Source organism: Chenopodium album, chromosome 14, assembly GCF_948465745.1.
Source record: "Chenopodium album chromosome 14, dcCheAlbu1.1, whole genome shotgun sequence".
Taxonomy (NCBI): domain Eukaryota; kingdom Viridiplantae; phylum Streptophyta; class Magnoliopsida; order Caryophyllales; family Amaranthaceae; genus Chenopodium; species Chenopodium album.
The window spans coordinates 10,388,660-10,407,249 of record NC_137847.1 but is presented as its reverse complement, the minus strand read 5'-3'; the positions used below and the strand labels follow the sequence as shown (position 1 = coordinate 10,407,249).

The following is an 18,590-nucleotide window of genomic DNA, read 5'->3' as shown; positions in this document are numbered from 1 at the left end:
CAGCAATATAAATTAGATTAAAACTCCTTAAAACTTCCTTTAAAACATGTTTTTATGCTTAATTAATCAATAAAAATACATTAGGTACAAAAGCCCCAAATTAATTGATTATTAGAACCTTAAAATCCCAATTTCAATAAATTAAAACCCAAGGTTTATAATTTATAAAATCTGAAAATTATAACAACAATTATAATCTGAAAATATAAGTTTAAACTATCAATAACATGAATTTGATACTAAAAATATAATCTTTATACTACAAAATCAAACATAAACAAAACTAATAATTTTAAGAAAAAATAAAAAGAAAACAAAGGAGAAAGATGGAGGAGTAGCCACAGTGGGCCACTGCTGCTGGGGGGTCGTCGGCGGCTGGGCGGCGGTAGGGAGCAGGCGGCAGTTGGTGGGGCAGCAATGGTGGTGAGTGAAAACTCACGTAAGAAAAGAAAGGGAAAGGGATAAAAAAAAAGAGAAAAGAAAAGAAAAAAGAAAGGAAAAAGAAAAATAAAAATAAAAATAAAGGAGTAAGAAATAAAACTAACCTTTTGTGTGGGGAAAAATTTTGGAGACTTATGGGGTATTTATAGGAGAGAGAGCTGTAGGGTAAGTAGAAAGATTGGGCCTCATGAAAATAATGGGCCAAATGAATGAAATGGATTAGGCTTTATTTGTATTGACATAGATTATAAAATGAAGGTTCATAAAATAGTTTGTACTAAAATAATTTTCAACCCAAATTAATAATTTGAAACTTTTGAAATTAAATTCCGAAAAAATATAAATAAAAAGTATAAATAAAATAAATTTCATTTATAAAATATTTAAAAATATGGGGGATTACAAATAGGGTGTAAATGGGTGTTTAAAATCAAGTTGAAAGCTGATGGGACAGTTGAGAAGTTCAAGGCCAGATTGGTTGCGAAGGGTTATACACAGAAGTTTGTTATAAATTTTAAAGAGACATTCAGTCCAGTTGTTAAGATGAGAACAATTAGGTGTCTCATTGCCATTGTTACTTCTAGAGGATGGTATTTTTTCCAGTTGGATGTGAATAATGCATTCTTGCATGGAGATTTATTTGAAGAAATATAAATGATAGTTCCCAAAGGGCTTCCTCAGATGAGAAAGTGATAGGTTGTCGTAATTCTGTCAAAAATAAATTCCTAACAAAACCAACTAACAATAGTAGGGAAAGTAGGGTCGAATCCACAGGGAGATGGTATTCAATTTGACTTCTAAGAAATTGGAGAAACTATACTGTGTCACAAAATCGGGAAAGAAAGATAGTCTAAATTAAAGTAAGAATAAAAATAATTAAAAGGCCTAGGGTTATGGTTCACCTTGCTTATAGTTCTAAATCTATCAAAATACCAATAACAATTCAATTAATCAATTAACTAGAGCAATTGCTAAGCCTACGGTCGGGTCTTAACGCTCTCAATTCAACATATGTAGTTCGATCGCTAACATAATCAGAATTGCTAATTATAGGTAAGCCTTTAAAAGTAAGATCTTTCGATTCAAACTCTTATTAACAATAATTAATCAAACAATTGATCAGGTTGCAAGATTAACAATAAAACACTATCAATTAGAGAAATCAATAACCAAAATATCAATAACATCAATCAAGATTCATCATATAAACATGGATTCCCAACCTTAGAAATAAAACAACTCAAGCATGAAATAAATAATTAAAACTAGATCTAAGGAATAAAACATAATATATAAAGCGATAAATAAAAATAAAAATACTTCAATGAATTAAAGTAACAAACTCATGAGCAATCCATGGAGGAGTCTATGGAATTGCCCTAGAGAAAACTATAGCTAGAGAAAAGAAAAAGAACGAGTATCAAATAATGAAAAGCATAAGGGAAAATAAATATCCCTTTGAGTATTTAAATCATCCTAAAACTAATCCAAAAATAAATAAATAAATAAATAAGATAAGAAAATAAAAATAACAAAAGTCATCTAACGATTGGTCGATTGAAAGAGTTATAATCGATGTAGGATTCCTCATAGTTGCGCGTACACCCCACCCACCAGGCGATGGGTGGGCGATGATCGGAACTCCATAGCTAGCAACGACACTCGACCATCGGGCGATGGAAATTCAGCGCTCCAAGCAGCAGCTCACGCACAAGCTGACAGCATGGCCATCGCTCGATGGCTGGGCGATGGGTTGGCAGCTTCACATAGTTAAATTTGAAGGGCCGTATCTCAAGATATAGGAGCTGTATAGGGGCGTGCAACCTATAAATGGAAAGCTCTTCAAGTCTAGTTTCCAACTCACTTTGAATCGCTTTAATCTGATTTGTAGAACTCAAGTTATGATCAAAAGAGTGACCAAAGGTCTATTTTGACACTTCTTAAACCATCATTTTTCTTCGTTTTAAACTCAAATTCATTTCCAGAAGATATATAGCGACCCTTGTGGATGCTACAATCATTCCATATGCTTATAAATCTTGACCTAAGCTTCCACAAACACATATACTTTATTCAATGACTCCGATTCATCAACTTTTCATCATTTCATTGTCCCGTTCTTCCAAACCACTCTGAAAGCGTCCAAATAGTTATGGAAACTACCTGAAACATTATGAAAACACCAACAAAGCGTAATAGAGAACAAAATAGACAAATTATGAATTTGTGACCTAAAAAGCGACAAAAAGACCTAGACATCAAATATAAAACTAGCATAAACATGCCTATAAGACATATATAAATGTGATTCATCATAAAGTATGCAGATTAGTAAAGCCTCTCTATGGCCTCAAATAGGAATCTAGACAATGGTTTGCAAAACTATTGTCCGAGTTACGGAAAATGGGATTTCAGCAAAGCAAGAATGATTATTCCTTGTTTATCAAGAAGATAAATGCCCTTGTAACCATTGCTCAATTTAATTCTTTTCTTGGCAAACTAGGCATGTCTAACCTGCCTAATTTGAGGGGGGATGATGAGAATAGAACCGCTGCTAATAATATTCTAGAAGCTTCTAGAAGTGAAATCAAGATTGGCAATTAGAAGGTTGTTACAGAGCATGCCATATCAGCAAAGGCAGTTACGAGTTTGTTACAAAACAAGCCATGTCAGCAAAGTTGTTATGAGTTGTAATATAAATAGTTGATCATAGCTTCTGTTTTAATTATTCAATTCATTTGTAAGCTCGAGCTACAGAAATAAAGATCAAATAGCCTTTGCTGTTCTTTTTCACTTTTTCTTTCGTTTAATTCTTTTAGTTCATCTTAGATCACATATAATATTACAATGGGCGCATAATCCACATAAATATTTCGAAAAAGTCAAATATGCTAGTGTCAATAAATAAAGTTATTGTTTACTTGAATAACTGTTAACTTTAGTTGTTTGGATCATGATTATCAAAGCACATTCACTGTCGCTGCTGCTAATCATGTTTATGTTTTGCATGTGTTATCACAACGCAAATTGTCAATCCAAATCATATCATTTTGTCAAATACTCATATTTTCTTAATCATCCTAAATCCTTTATTGATAATTTTATAAAAATTCTTTATAAGACCCTATTAACTTCACCTTATTTTTGCTGAACTAAAATTATTTTTACTGATCTGAAATTATTTCTGCTGAACTTAAATTATTTTTACTGAATTGAAATTATTTTTGCTGAACTCAAATTAATTTTACTGGACTGAAATTATTTTTGCTGAACTGAAATTATTTTTATTAATATTCTATTATATTTCTTCTTTATAATTACTGAATTTTACTAAACTGAACTTATTTTTACTAAACTAAAATTATTTTTACTGAACTGAACTAAAATTAATTTTACTGAACTGAACTTAATTTTAATGAACTAAAATTAATTTTACTTAATATTATTTTTTTAAGGTGAACATAACATGGCCAAATTACATGAAAAATTCTACACAAGTGTTCACTTTTCCACGTTGTGTCCCCCTTTTTAAAAATTCCATGTTGTAACTTCAAGGTCCATTTATTAACTACGCTGTAACTTTGCCGTTAACCGTCCGTGACATGTTGCCGTTAGTGGGCCCCACTTTACACCTATTTAATTTTTTTTTCTCAATTTTTTTGCTAAAAAATGTTCCATTAAAGGTTTTAAGGGTCATTTTTCCCTTAAGATTCCAAATTGAGGTCAGATTTTACAAAAAAAATAACGTAGAAACCCCATTTTGTGAATTCGGATTTTCATAGTTAAATTTAGAATTCACAAAACGAGGCTTTTAAGTTTTTTTTTTTTTTTTTTTTTTTTTTTTCAAATTCAAGCTCAATTTGGACCCTTCAGAACCAAAATGACCACTAAAATCTTTAACGGATATTTTTCAGCATACAAATCGAGAAAAAAATATTAAAAAATTCAAGGTGAGTTCTACTAACGGTGACTGCTACGATAGGATAACAACAAAGTCACTGTTGAGACATAATTGTAAGTTAAAATTACAGTGTATGATTTTGAAAAGGATGGAACACAGATTGAAACCAATACTTGAGTTATGGTGTAGAATTTCCCTCATTACATTGAAGTACACATTTTTTTGGATATCACGGTAACACTATCCATCGGATGGGCAGACCCTATGAAAATGAAAACAAAGTCCAAATGAAGTGTCATCAAAGTAACAAAAAATAGAAAAACAAAAAGGCATTTTTTCCCCTTCCAATAGCAGATGATTTATGGTATGTGTTTAACCTTATCAAGAACAACACAGCTGGCATAATTACATGGAACAAAAATAGCACGAGAACAATCAAACAAACAATGGTCCTCTTCCCCTCCAAAATACACATACTATTAGTTCATAGTATCACAAATTTCGTGGGTTTTCGCTTTTATTACAAGCAGTATTTTGGATCGGATTTTATAGCTGATTGATTGATTGACTGACCCCAAATTTAGGATTTTTAATTGGGTTTGGTCATCTTTGAAAGAAACTGCAAGAACAACTACAACTACTGCTACAGTTTCTGGGATTTTGGAGAGAGAAAGATAGCCTCAGATCTGGGTAATAAATCTTGTTGGACTTTAATTTTTTCAACTGGGGTGAACATTCTTGTGATTTCTGACCCCTTTTTGTTGTGTTTCTTTTTCATGACTTCGCCTTTTTATGCTTTCTTTTTCTAGTTCTTGTTAGTTCATAAATTTTATTAGCCTTTTTCTTTCTGGGTAGTTGAAGTTTTTTTTTTGGATCACAAGATTGTGAAATTTGTGGTGTGTAATTGAGTGAGAAAGAGGGGAAATTTGGGCATTTTTTGGCTTCTTTTTTTAAATAATTGTTTTATATTGGGTGAATTTTTTTGTGAGTAGAGCTAAAGAAGCATGGGAATCTCATTTTCATAGTTAGATTGTTGTTTCTTCATTGTTCTGCAATTTGGGGACTAGATGTGTTGTTTAATTCTTGCAATTTGAAGGTGTGAATGAATCATATTAATAGATTTGTGGTGCCCAGTTTTTGCAGTTCATCTTTGTAGCTATTGAGATTGGTCAACTTTTGTGTTTCTTGGTGATTTACGCTTCTGGGTATGTGGATTTAGGTGATTGCCTTTGTTTTTAAGGGATCATGTGAAGAGAGAGATAAAGGGGTAGAGAGAAAGGCCGAGACCGAGGTGGGGTGTGCTTCTGGTTGAGGGTTTGGATAATCAGATTGATCACAATGGGGAAAAGGGATTGGGTCAATGACATAGCACGAGCAATGAGTTTGCGGTTATTTGTAATGGGTACTCTATTCATTAGTGAAGTGAAGATTCTTATTTCTAGTAGATTACTAGGCTAAGCAGATACAGTTTTAGGTTTTCTTACGAGCTTATATTGTGATGAAGACGGAGGATTCTTCTTTGATGGGAGACGATGGCTCCTATTGTGAGAATCCGGTAGTGAACTTGGTAGTGGTGAAGGAGTCCTTGTGTGAAAAAGAGAACAACCGAGAACCTAATTCATCTAGGGGGTTAGCTGAAATTGATAGTTGTTGTGCTTCTAGTGATAACATTGATCAAGAAAGTGGAGAGGAAGGTTTATTTTCAAGTTCTCAGTCTGTGACTAGTGATAGAAGTAGCAGCATCAATGGTGAAGAATTTTTGGCATCCGAGCCTAATTCTTTGCCCCAGTCACCTGCTTCAGTGGATCTGGATAAGGGTATTCAAGAATCTGAAGTCACAATTGCTTCCAGCAAATTGGAACTAAAATCTGGGCTGGAGCCTATTGGAGATGTATTGGCAGTGGCAGAGGATCTTGATGTGGAGGGTAATGATTTACGCAATTCAACCTTGTTGCCTGGAGATGAAGTAAATCACGAAAAGATAGTCAGAACAATGAGTAGCCAGTGTGCTTTTGACATGGAATCTGTGCCCCTTTGGGGGTTTACATCTATCTGTGGTAGAAGGCCGGAGATGGAAGATGCACTTGCAGTTGTGCCGTGTTTCCAGAGATTTCCTGCTAAAATGTTGATGGGTGAAAATGCAGTGAATGGTATAACTGAAAGTATAAGCCAAGTTGCGCACTTCTATGGTGTATATGATGGACATGGGGGCTGTCAGGTATACAGTCATCTCTTCTTTCCCTCAGTTAGCCTTTGTTTGAATTGTTTTTGCTTAAGAGCCTTTTTTTGGTTCTAAAGAATAAATAAAGTATAGTTTACTTAGGAAACTTTCAAATCTAGGAGGAATCGTCAAAATAAAGATTTGTGCTATGTATAGTGATATTATTGTATATTTGTGCGAATGGCTTGTCATCTTATGCCACTTGCTTCTCAGGTTGCCAATTATTGTCGGGATCGTTTGCATTTAGCATTGGCAGAGGAAATTGAAGTTGTAAAAGAGAGCTTCCTGAGTGGAGGATCTGGGGAGGATTTGCAACAGCAATGGGAGAAGGCTTTCTCTCGTTGTTTTTTGAAAGTGGATGCTGAGGTTGGGGGAGTCAAGCAAGGGCCTGAGGCTAGTGCGGAACCTGTTGCTCCTGAAACTGTTGGGTCAACGGCTGTTGTAGCGATTGTTTGCCCAACCCATATCATAGTTTCTAATTGTGGCGATTCCAGGGCTGTTCTTTGTCGTGGGAAAGCACCCATGCCATTGTCTTTAGATCATAAAGTAGGTCACTGTTGCAGCTTAATTTATTCTCTTTTTACTATTTTGTTTTTGGTTAAAGATGGTTTCAGAAAAATTGCAGCTCATTTTTTTTTTTTTTTTCTAATTGTTTCTAGCCTGATCGAAAAGATGAGTGGGATAGGATAGAAGCTGCAGATGGCAAGGTTATACAGTGGAATGGCTACCGCGTCTTTGGTGTTCTTGCTATGTCAAGATCAATCGGTAAGATTTTCTTTGCTGGTTACTAAGATCTAAATGCTATCTTTTATTTAATAATGCAGCTCTGCAAGTTCAAGGCTTGAAGGAAGAATTTTATCTCTATATTTAGAAATTTTAATCAGGAGTTCATGTTCCTTATACCATATACGGAGTACCGTAGGCTTTCGTAATTTACTGCAAATATGTTAATATATATATATATATATATATATATATATATATATATATATATATATGATTTACTGCAAATAGGGTTTACAGGTACTTGTATACTGTGCCTATTATGTTAGGCAATTAAGGCAACATTGTTGTGGGAGATTTTTTAGCATTTAGTGGTGGGTGACTTGGTATGGCTTACTCATGCTGCTAATAGGGATTTAGCTAATATAGTAACATCACCTTGTACAGTTGTACATGGATTTAAACATTCCTGTTTGTTGGGGCTTTGGCTACAAGAGATGTGGCTTTTGCATAAAAAAGGGAAACAGGAGTAATTTATGCCAGTATGTGAATTTTAAATTAAATGTCAGGTGGCAAATTTGGTGCGACTATTTTTTTTTTATACAGTTATCTAAATATCTAGTCTCTTGGGCCAAGGAGTGATTCAAGCCAAGATGTTGGGAACCATTGAGATAATTGGATCTTTTAGATAAAGGTGTCTATGATTAGCTGATAATTCTTGTTGTGGTTTATATGGTTGAGTTGTTCATATATTGGAGAAATTCCCTGGAGTAAGTTATGGAAAGAGGATTTGAATATTAATGTTCATACAAGGCCCACAATATTGTCAGATATTTGAGCAGTATCAGCTTTTATTGGGTGCAGCTTGAGGAATTGAGACGCTTAGGAATTCGGTTATTGATCATGTTCTATTGGCATCTGGTTGGTTATATTGCCTTGTCTTGATTTCCTATTTAAAACTCCCACAAGATAATTGTCTGATATTCAGCGTGATTGGTACCTGAATATGTATTATAGGAATGGTTGGCACATTTGGGTCCTCGAATCTTTCCAGCAATGCCTTGTCAAAACATGAATGGTGGAATATATGAATTGACTATTGAGCACTGACCTTTCAAGGTGATATAATTATGATGGCTATTTTTCTAGACTTTGATTGAGTATTCTTAAGTACTTTGCAGTCCATTTGTTTTGTGCTTGGTGAGTTGTTGAACCGTTCTCTTGGTTTTCTTTGTCGATGACTGTTCACCTTAAGCAACTTAGAGGCTTAGACTGAACTTCAAATTATGGATTTATGTCATAAGGCAACAGGATGCATGTTGTTCACAACTTACAAAATAGAGCGAGTTGGACAAACTGTAGTGCTATTTGCAATTCTTACGGGTAGAAATACTACTTGAAAATGTCAATTAGTTGAAGGTGTACAACAGAAGTGCCATTATTTAAAGAAAGGCCATATACCAAAATTCTTCTAGGATATCTATAGAGGGAAGCACAGAGTAGCCACAGTTGAAGACATAAACTTGCCCATGAGTTTTTGATTGTAGGCCTTAAGTTCATTAATGCTCGAAGTAGATTTGCAGGATCAGACTTTGGCATTGTATGGATCATGAAATTGGCTTTAAAACTTTTAGAATGGTTTTTGTCTATCCGGATTGCTGCTGTTTACATTAAAGGTAGTCCTAGAGTTGTCATACATGTACCATAGAGTAGAAAGGCATATTCTGCACTTTGAAGATCTGATCGTCAGTGAATACTTTAGAGACTTGGCTACCAATTGTCAGACTTGATCATCTTATGAACATTTTCCTTTCTAATTTTTAGTCCAAAATGGAGCTTCAATATCCATATTTGAGTATCTACTTATGCTCAGTATGAATGCTTATGATATGAAGAGGCTAGGTCTATGGGTGTTGGATTTGACTACCAGTAGCAGTGTCTAACACAGATAGGTGTCTAAGTGTTGGATGTGTGTATTTAATCGAAAAATTGGATGATTTTGGTCCAAATTGAAGTATCAAGTGTCCAAACTCATGTCAGAATGTTGAATATCCAACATAGATGCTGAATCGAAGTGAAGAGTCTGAGCTGTCTAATGTTTTATGAGTAACAATAGTAACATTAACCCAATTCAGGGTTTTGTGATGTAGCTAGATCAGCATATATGTTTATACGTTTAATGCATGAGGATGACTGAACAAAATATGGTGCTGCCTTTTAAAGTTTTCAGATTGCTGATACTGATTGATATACAAAGAAGTCACTTCATCAATTGAATAAACAGCATGTGATTATTCCTATTATATAAGCTAGTGATTAAGTACATTAATGGGTCATCATATTAAATGTTATGGCGATACATGCATCAAATGATTGCCCACATGGATATTGAACTTTCTTGGCACTTTGTTTATGGGTGGGTAAAAGTAGTCGATGATGGAGGCATATTCACTTTATGTATACATATCTTGCAACCAAAATTCTAAATATAGATTCTTATTTTACTCGAATTTCTTTCAGGTGATCGATACTTGAAACCATGGATTATACCAGACCCAGAAGTGACAATAGTTCAGCGGGCTAAGGATGATGATTGCCTTATTCTTGCCAGTGATGGTTTATGGGATGTCCTGAGCAATGAAGAAGCTTGCGATGCGGCACGAAGGAGAATTCTGCTCTGGCATAAAAAGAATGGAACTAATATCATTTCGGATAGAGGCAAGGGCGTTGATTTGGCTGCTCAAGCTGCGGCGGACTACCTCTCCAAGCTTGCTCTCCAGAAAGGAAGCAAAGACAACATTACTGTCATTGTGGTTGACTTGAAACCTTATAGGAAGTTCAAAACTAAAACATGAAACATTTCAAAGGTTCACCTTATTTTGGCAAAATGTTAATTCTTTTTCTTTTCTTTTTTTATATTTTTATTTTTTTCTATAATTTTTTTTGCTTCTTTTGACCTGTAGTTTGTATGAGGTAGAAATATCTGTCAGCTCTCAGAAGCATCACATAATCTTGGATTGTAACATATATTTGTAAGCCCATCTTTTTAAAATGGGCTGATTTGGAGCTCAAGAACATGTATAGTATATTTCAGATAGAGCTAGCAAGAATATCCTAGTTTCTGTTGGTATAAGTTCTAACTAAGAACAATTTTATGAACAGTTTCTCTTAAGAATACCTCTTTCCACGCAAATTGAATGTGAGGAATTCTCTAGTGCAATGTTCAGGTTCAAGTCTCTGTTGCTGATCTTCATATTCGCGTGTTATATCTTGTGGAAGCATTGTTTGGGAAATCTACTCCTAATATTTCTTGTCTTTTGTTTTCATTAATTGGATGATTATATATTATGGTTCTCGAGAAAGCAATGAAGGGGAAGGTAACATGAATGTGATTGCCATGTGCAATGTTTCTTGGTTTGATGTAAAAGTTTTGTAGCATTGATCTTCTAATAGAATGATACGAAGTAGCAAAGCTTGTAGTTCTTTGAAATTGGGACCGCAAATGGCAGAAATATATTGATGGCGGTGGTGAGCTTCATTTTCATGAAGTCTCATTGAAACAGATTGAAGCTTTTTTCCCTTAAAATGGCATATATACCCTTGTTCTAACATGAGAAATGACATAAAAAGTCTTGTGATATATTAACAAGTTTATCACAGAAATAAACTTGTATTTCCTCTAAAGTATTTCCATATTAAAACTCAATTAAAAAAATTAAGAAAAAAAAAAAGACAAAGAAAAGAAAAGGAGATCAATGAAAAAAAAAAACTCCGTAAGGTATAGTTTTCAGAAAACCAACCACAACGCTAATCCGGGGAACCAATGCCCAACAGAATACATCAAATAGTGTAGTTCAAGCATCGAGTAATGCCCATAATTTAGCTTAGCAATACACATGTGCATGAAAAATTGACAAAACATTGATTCCTTCAGGAGTAAAAACCTAAAGTTGACAGATACTGCAGTTGGACAGCTGATCATTTCAATGCTTCAACTGCATCAATCAAAAGCTTTCTGTCATGAACAAAAATACATCTTCCTAACTCTAAAGTCTCATGGGCTCATGGCATTAGCACCCTTCAACATCCATCAACTTCTCAGGCATTGTGTGGTTTTTGGGACAAGAATTCGGCATCTAATTTCATTTGCTCTGATAGAACATTGCCTCCATAGTGTTTTGTACCTAATAATTGAAGTCCAAATTCCAGAAAAGGAGTTATGCGCCCGAGACCACAAAGAAATATATACATTTTTAGCTACCATATGTTGTCGTGATTGCTAGATTCAATTAGCTAGTGTTTGGTAACTCAAATTTAACTTGCATTCTTTGAATTCAAATCCACAAATTGAAATTCTGAAATTGAATTCCAATTAAGTGTTAGGCAAACACTAATAATTTCAATTTCAAAATTTCAATACATTTTTAGCATTTTATGTCTAAACTTAAAAATATCGTTAATTAAACCATTATCGGAGTTCCAATTCTAGCCAATATTGCCAAAGAATTCCTCTGCTGCCGCTGCCAGTGTTTGAGGAGAAGCAAAGGAGGCAGAGATCAACCGAAGCTTGAGAGCATGAAAAGGATGTAAAACTATTGATGAAAAAGTGAGAATTGAGGGAAGAATGATAAAGGAGTTCAAACATTAACGAAAAACACCATTGACGGAGTTTTCAGATCTTTTAATGGTGAAATATTGCCGGCAGTGGTGGCTTTGATTGATTTAATGGTGACGGCATAAAAAGGAGAGATGGACTGAAGGAGGACTGGAGGAAAGAAGAGATAGAAAAGGGCAAAGGAGAGGAGTGAGAATGACAAGAAATGAAGAATTTGAAATGAAGAGTGTATGAGAGTAATTTGAAATTTTTATTTCTCAACAATGTTTTAGTTTGTAACATTTTTATCAAATCAAAGACTTACCAGAACGGATCCTACAAGGTTGTGAGTGGAGATCCAGCATTTGAGAAGTATGATGCCAGATCAATATGCAAGTCATCATACATACAGAGGAAATTATGTTCCTGAATAACATATGAAACCAGCCAGAACTTTGTAAGGTTTGCAGAACAAATTGCTTCAGACCCAAATTAATTACAAAGTATATGTACGAGGAGAGCAAAAAATTGAGCCACGTACCATTAGCTGTTGAGCTGAGAGCCTAGCCTTTGGATCTTTCTGTAAGCTGAGTAAATAAACAAAATTTCAGCATAGAAAAATTATAAAGCTAATGAAGATTGCAAGAAATGCGAGGAAAGATTTGAAATTTGCTACATCAGGATACACTCCCAACTTTTTGATATAAAGTTAAATGTTGTCTCCAAATTCCTAGGATGCACAAGCACACACATTATATTGGGATTGTCCATGGATTGCTAGAGCCATACCTGTTGGGTTTAATTTTCCTATGGAAAACACATTAACTAATTTAACGGTTTACCCAATCGGCAAGCCTGAAGTCAGGATTTATTACTACTGCCATTGCAAACTTGAGTCCGTAAATAATGTTTGTCAAAGTTCCTAGATTTAGAAGGAAGCCTTAAATTAAAACTGCTCTACAAAAGACAGCCTATACAGGAATGGTCTTCTATACATCTGCCCTCTGCAAAGAAGAAAATGAGTCCAACGACCAGAAAGATCTATTCTTTTGTTATGCCTAACTGTGTAGGTGCATGGGTGGTTTGGAGAAGGATGTTGTGGTGGCTTAGTAAGCAAAGGGCTCCTAAGGCTATGCTCCACAATATGAACACTAAGTAGGCAACATGCCATTGATTATTGCTGCATGTCATACAGATTGAGGGAGGCAGAAGGTGCAAGGCTGTGCAACAAACAATTTCTCTACGTGATCAATACTTTAGTGGACATATGATACTCTAAAGTTAATGATCATAGTGAAGCTAGTTGTTTCTTATAATTCAAACCATAACTAGACTAAGAGCACTACATGGCTTAGCACATTAATTTTTAACCACGAAAACAGCCTGCAATATCCATGCTACTGACACTACTATACTGACCGTCAGCAATCTGATGCAAGCATCCTTGACAGGTTGAAATGTCAATTGTCTTGTTTATTCTCATGACATCAATTACAAAAAAAATTCAAAATATCCCGCAGTGGGCCCCCCTGTTGTTCTGGTGGGTCTTTCACTTTGTTCAGTGTGTAGATAGTACTTTGTATAAAACTTTGGACTATCTTCAGAAGGTACCCGAAACATTGAAGAAATGTCAAGGTTGAAATCTGATGCAACAATCCTTCACAGGTTGAAATGATAATTGTCTTATTTATGATTTCTCATGGCATTGCTTTCAAGAAGGGAGAATTGACATGAATACTCCAGTGTTCACCCATTTTCTAATTAAACCCCACCTCTGATTATACAAAACATTTAAAATAGGCCGCAGTGGCTCTCTCTCTCTCTCTCTACAAGGGTGGATTTAACTTATAATTTTGTAAGTCAAATTATATTTACAAAAGCTCAAAATATTTTGTGGATGGGAAAGTAAAAAGTATCCTTCACAAATTTTTAATTTGCCATCTATATTTATCCTTGGAATGTAATGCTTCCAAAACAATATATTACTTGACGAGAGAGAGAGAAAGAGAGAGAGGGAGAGAGAGAGAGATACCACGAGGATACAAATGAACAGAACTCAGGAGAAAACAGGTCAGAGCGAGCACAAGGTGGTGGCTGCTCAATAATGGTCTGCATAATTGAAAAATAATTAATCCAACCATCATCTTCATCTGGTAGAGGATAGGGAAATTTTCCTGTTGCACATTCTAGCACAACCAAACCAAAGCTCCAGATGTCACTTTTGGCATTATAGGCTTCTTCACTGAATCTTTCAGGCTGCATAACATCAATGCACATGGCAATTTAGAGAGATCACCAGACAGCTGTCAGAACCTCAAAACAGACTCGTAAAATCGTATGCACAATAAATCATATTAAGGTAAAACTTACAGCCATATAGTGATACGTTCCGATTCTAGTATTAGCCTGGGCGGAAGTACTTGCAACAATTGCACTAACACCAAAATCAGTAATCTTGACTTCTCCTCTATGATTTATCAACAAATTTGACGGCTTTAAGTCTCTATGAATGATGTGCTTCTCATGATGAAGATAATACATACCTCTTACCACCTAAAAATGTAGAATCAATCAGAAGTTATCAAAAGTTAAAAATAGGACAAGAGAACACATTAGGAAATTGAAGACATCATCTAAATATGCTTAGTTTATTATTGCAAACTATCTACCTGTTTACAGATGGCTGCAAGATACTCTTCTGGGATAGTTTTAACTTTTTTCAATAAGTCTACAAGGGATCCACCATCCATGTACTCCAGAATTATTGAGAAAGCCTCATTCTGGTAAAAACACTGGTAGCAGGCAACAACATAGGGACATTCAAGTGACTGATTGATTTTCAGTTCTTGTGCGGTCTGCTTGCGAGCAGACTCTTCAATGTTCATCTGAATAACCTGAAAGTAAGGTTGTATAAATTAATAAACTGCCAAAATAAGATACATCATATATACTAACATAGTCAACATAGGCCGTAGGGGTTAATGATTCCAAATATCAGATTTCTAAAGTCAGAATTTAAAAAGTCAATAAGATAAAATCATAAAATGCACCATCAATTTTTTTCAAGATCAAATCTAAAATGGACAAACATTTAGAGGTTGTCAGGTTGGTCAAGTGAAGAAGTTAGAATTCCACTGGGAGCTCATTAAATCAAAACTGAGATCCTAGGCTTCTCAAAGTACCAGTCCAACGTGCATAATTTGTAATCAACTTCATTCATGAGGCAAAGGGGTAGGGATCAACAATTCCAGGAAAGTACATTAAATGTCCTGAACCAGGACATAGAGATCTACCCAATTAAAGAGTTGGTAACAATTTATTCTGAAAATTCAGCCAGATCACTAAATTAGTTACAGAATTGAACTAACTAAAGACAGGGATTGATCCAAGCATTCCGGATTGGGCCTTGTTTGGGCAAAAGCTTTTTGGAGAGCTTTTAGCTTATTGAGGCCTGTTAGAGCCTTTCTGACAAAAGCTACATTGGGAGTTTGGTAAACTGCTTATTGAATGAGATTTTTGGGCTTACAAAATTCTTTTTGAAAATGCTCATAATAGGAGCTTTTTGGTTTGTTAAGCATTTAACATTTTAGTTATCACGTACACAGAAACAGCTTAAAATTAACAGCTACCAAACATACTTACACAACCAGCCAACTAGTCAAATCAGTTATACAACCAACTATATCACTAGCTAACAGCTAATTACCAAACAGGGCCTAAATCAATAGTTTGGCATTCTTGAATGTTCAATGTAATGAGGCCTTCAGTACACAAAAATATAAACATTAAGTTAAGGAGGTTGATGGAGATAAATTAGAGAGAAGAAATGGGTAGTGAGTGTGTGTCTCAAGGAGGATGAACAGGGGGTAAAAGTAGAATGTTAACTTTGATTTGAGGATTTTTTTCGACTTTATCACCTTTAGAAAACCCCCCTATGCCTGGGTAAGCCATGGGCCATGTCGTTACTCTCCTTACATTACCTCTTTCTAGGGGGGCTGGTTTTGAAGTAATTCACTTGAAATTATGGCAGAAACACCGCTAGATGGGGTTTTTTTGAAATTATGGTTTTGAAGTAAACCGTTGGACAACCAGATTTCAATGTGAAGTGGAAAAAAAAAATGGTTTGGCAAGGGGTTTGATCCCACGCCAAGCTAGTGATTGTATTTCAATTAAAGTACTTGACTACTGAGTTACGGACATTCATAGTGTTACACAGTACTTTCGTTTATATTTAATTTATATTTTGTTTCCTCTGAATTACGAATTTCCTCCCGAATTCAATATGGGTTCAGCTGAACCCATACTGGATCTGCCACTGCATCAGAATGCATTGAAAACCCTACAACCTTCTAGTCTAGTAATTTCACTAAACCCTTACCTTCAAAGCAAAGAACTGGTTAGTCCACTTGTGCTGTACCAGCTGCACAAGTCCACCACTACCTTTGCCAATGACCTTAATCGTGTCTACATCAGCCAAGCTTATCTGGTTGTCCAGCGGCTTGATGGGGGGAGGAGGCTGAGGAAACAAATCAGATGATAGTGAGCAGATATTTATTAATCAAACAAAATCAAGACTAAACGCTAAGTTGCACTTCATTTTAGGCATTAAAAAGAACATTTAATACTTGAAAAGAATGGTTTTTGGTGTCCTTAATGCTTATCATAAAACCAATCGTCGATGATTTTAATTAGTTAACTACCATTCTTGCACTTTGGGGAGGGGAAGAGATCGAGCAATAAGAGTTTTCCACATGCCAAACTAAAGAGTTTTATTTTAGAGCCTAGTCATGCCAACATTGCCCTTCCTATGAAATGGTTTATATAAGAGAAAAAAGGAATCATTTTGATGTATATATATTTATTAAAAATATTTAATTATGAAGTATTATTTTTTAGCAACTAGAAAGTTAAAAACACTCTTTTGGTATATAAGATGCATGAATATTTTTGTCTATACAAGGAAAAATCCATCGAAGGAAAGAAGAAGTATCATCAAGGCAGAAATTAGGATAAGCCACTGAAATCTCTTGATAAGATCATCACATGCAGCACAAACAAGTCAATGTACTGAACCGTACCCAGTCACCATCCAATTTCCGGTCATATGAATTCCATAGGGGAAGAGGGAAATTAAGTAGCTCCAGTATATACTGAAAGGCCAACTGGTCACTCCCTTTTATTGATTAGACATTTACTAAATTGCCAATCCGTTATACGAAATAAATTGGAAGCATCAGACAACTTAGCGAAATTTACTTCGTATTTTATATAATTTGCTTCCTTATAATCCAAATCTAACAATGTAGTTCGATAAAAATTTAAACTGTGTAGGAGCTAACAATCATACCTATGAACAAAACTCATGCAACAAGATTATGCAAGTCCTTTACCAGGATTCTGTACACAACTCTTCACATACACATGCAATTCAAATTAAACCTTTCCTTTAAAAACAGTATCAGAAATTTATGATGAAATTAGAAAATCTCGATCATTTCGATTCATTTACAGCTTTCTAGGTTTCTAACCAACATCTTTAGTAAGAATTTGAAATTCTTTCACAACAATTACTTCCGCCATTTCATTTCACAACATCAAACTTAAATCAACAATTATTCACATTGAAGAAAAACTTACAATATTAAGATCAGAAAATTGAATTAACCTTGAATAATTAAGAAATAGTTGGTAGAAAAGTAACTTACAGCATCAGAATCAGTTTGGGAAACAATTCGAATTCCATCCAAATTAACCAGAAGATCGCCATGACGAAATGTACCACTTTGAGTTCTACCAAAAAATCAAAATCGAACAAAAATCAGAGAAATTAAATTTTAAAAAAAAATGATGAACAATACAAAATGAAATACATTATCATAATCAAGGAAAGAATTACAGAAATTTGGCAAGAGAATCTTCATCAGGAGGAACATCGAGCCTGAGATTGAAGCCGCCTCTGTTGGGCATAGTTGGTGCAGCTGAAGCTTAGCTGAAGAGAAGATTGAGAGAGAGAGAGAGATATTTAGGAGAGAGAAAGAAGAGAAAAGTCGTAACGAAGTCGTCGTTGTTGATTTGATTTAGCAGAGAGGAAGAGAAATTTGAAAGAAAATGCGGTGGGTTTTGACATGTCAGAGATTCATCATAATTGACACGCGGATATATACGAGTATATACAAAGTAGGTACGGTCTACGGAGTTGATGATTTTCTCAAGTCGAGTGGAAAAAAGGAAAAATGGGACCTAGGCCACTAACACTCTAGCACCGGATTGACTCATTATCGATTCAAGTACCTATTAAGAGCCTGTTTTATTCAGCTTCATTTCAATTCAGTTCAATTTAGCTCCCATCAGTTCAGTTTAGCTCCTAATTTTCTTCTCTCATAAACAATTTATTTCAGTTTAGTTCAGCCTCAATCAGTTCAGTTGTTTTCAATAAATCGAAATAGGCCCTAATTTAGGCTGTTTGAATTGGTTAGTTTTCTAGCGGATTGGAAAGTGGTTAAGGGAGTCAAAATATGATTTATATTTTCAACCTGGTAAAATGATAAACTTATACGAATTTTAAACTTTAAAAGTAATATCAAAACCTATTACAAATTATCTAAATTCTATATCTAAGTGGAGTCAATTAACCTCATAATTAATATGGTAGCTTTGTCTATGTTAAAAAAAAAATGTTAAGCTTCAACTCTATGTAATGTAATGATCTC

General features: G+C 34.8%; 2 protein-coding genes across 3 annotated transcripts; one reads left to right on the top strand and one right to left on the bottom strand.

Annotated features, from left to right (window-relative positions):
- The first annotated feature begins 4,623 nt into the window (after window positions 1-4,623).
- LOC145580042 (protein phosphatase 2C 50-like) lies at window positions 4,624-10,403 on the top strand. 2 transcript variants are annotated; one of them, XM_081637361.1, is made up of 5 exons: window positions 4,624-5,032; window positions 5,562-6,560; window positions 6,777-7,109; window positions 7,223-7,328; window positions 9,807-10,403. In XM_081637361.1, exons 2-5 carry the CDS (start codon window positions 5,841-5,843, stop codon window positions 10,139-10,141), a joined length of 1,494 nt encoding a protein of 497 aa, XP_081493487.1. In that variant the 5' UTR covers window positions 4,624-5,032; window positions 5,562-5,840; the 3' UTR covers window positions 10,142-10,403. The 2 variants fall into 2 exon arrangements, with proteins under 2 accessions (XP_081493487.1, XP_081493486.1); XM_081637360.1 differs by having other exon boundaries at window positions 5,477-6,560.
- A 639-nt stretch (window positions 10,404-11,042) lies between these two features.
- Window positions 11,043-17,990, bottom strand: LOC145580043 (mitogen-activated protein kinase kinase SIPKK-like). The gene is made up of 9 exons (XM_081637362.1): window positions 17,777-17,990; window positions 17,586-17,670; window positions 16,259-16,396; window positions 14,550-14,774; window positions 14,251-14,433; window positions 13,913-14,136; window positions 12,422-12,467; window positions 12,206-12,306; window positions 11,043-11,470 (listed from the first exon to the last, which is right to left on the bottom strand). Exons 1-8 carry the CDS (start codon window positions 17,845-17,847, stop codon window positions 12,217-12,219), a joined length of 1,062 nt encoding a protein of 353 aa, XP_081493488.1. The 5' UTR covers window positions 17,848-17,990; the 3' UTR covers window positions 11,043-11,470; window positions 12,206-12,216.
- Window positions 17,991-18,590: the final 600 nt, after the last annotated feature.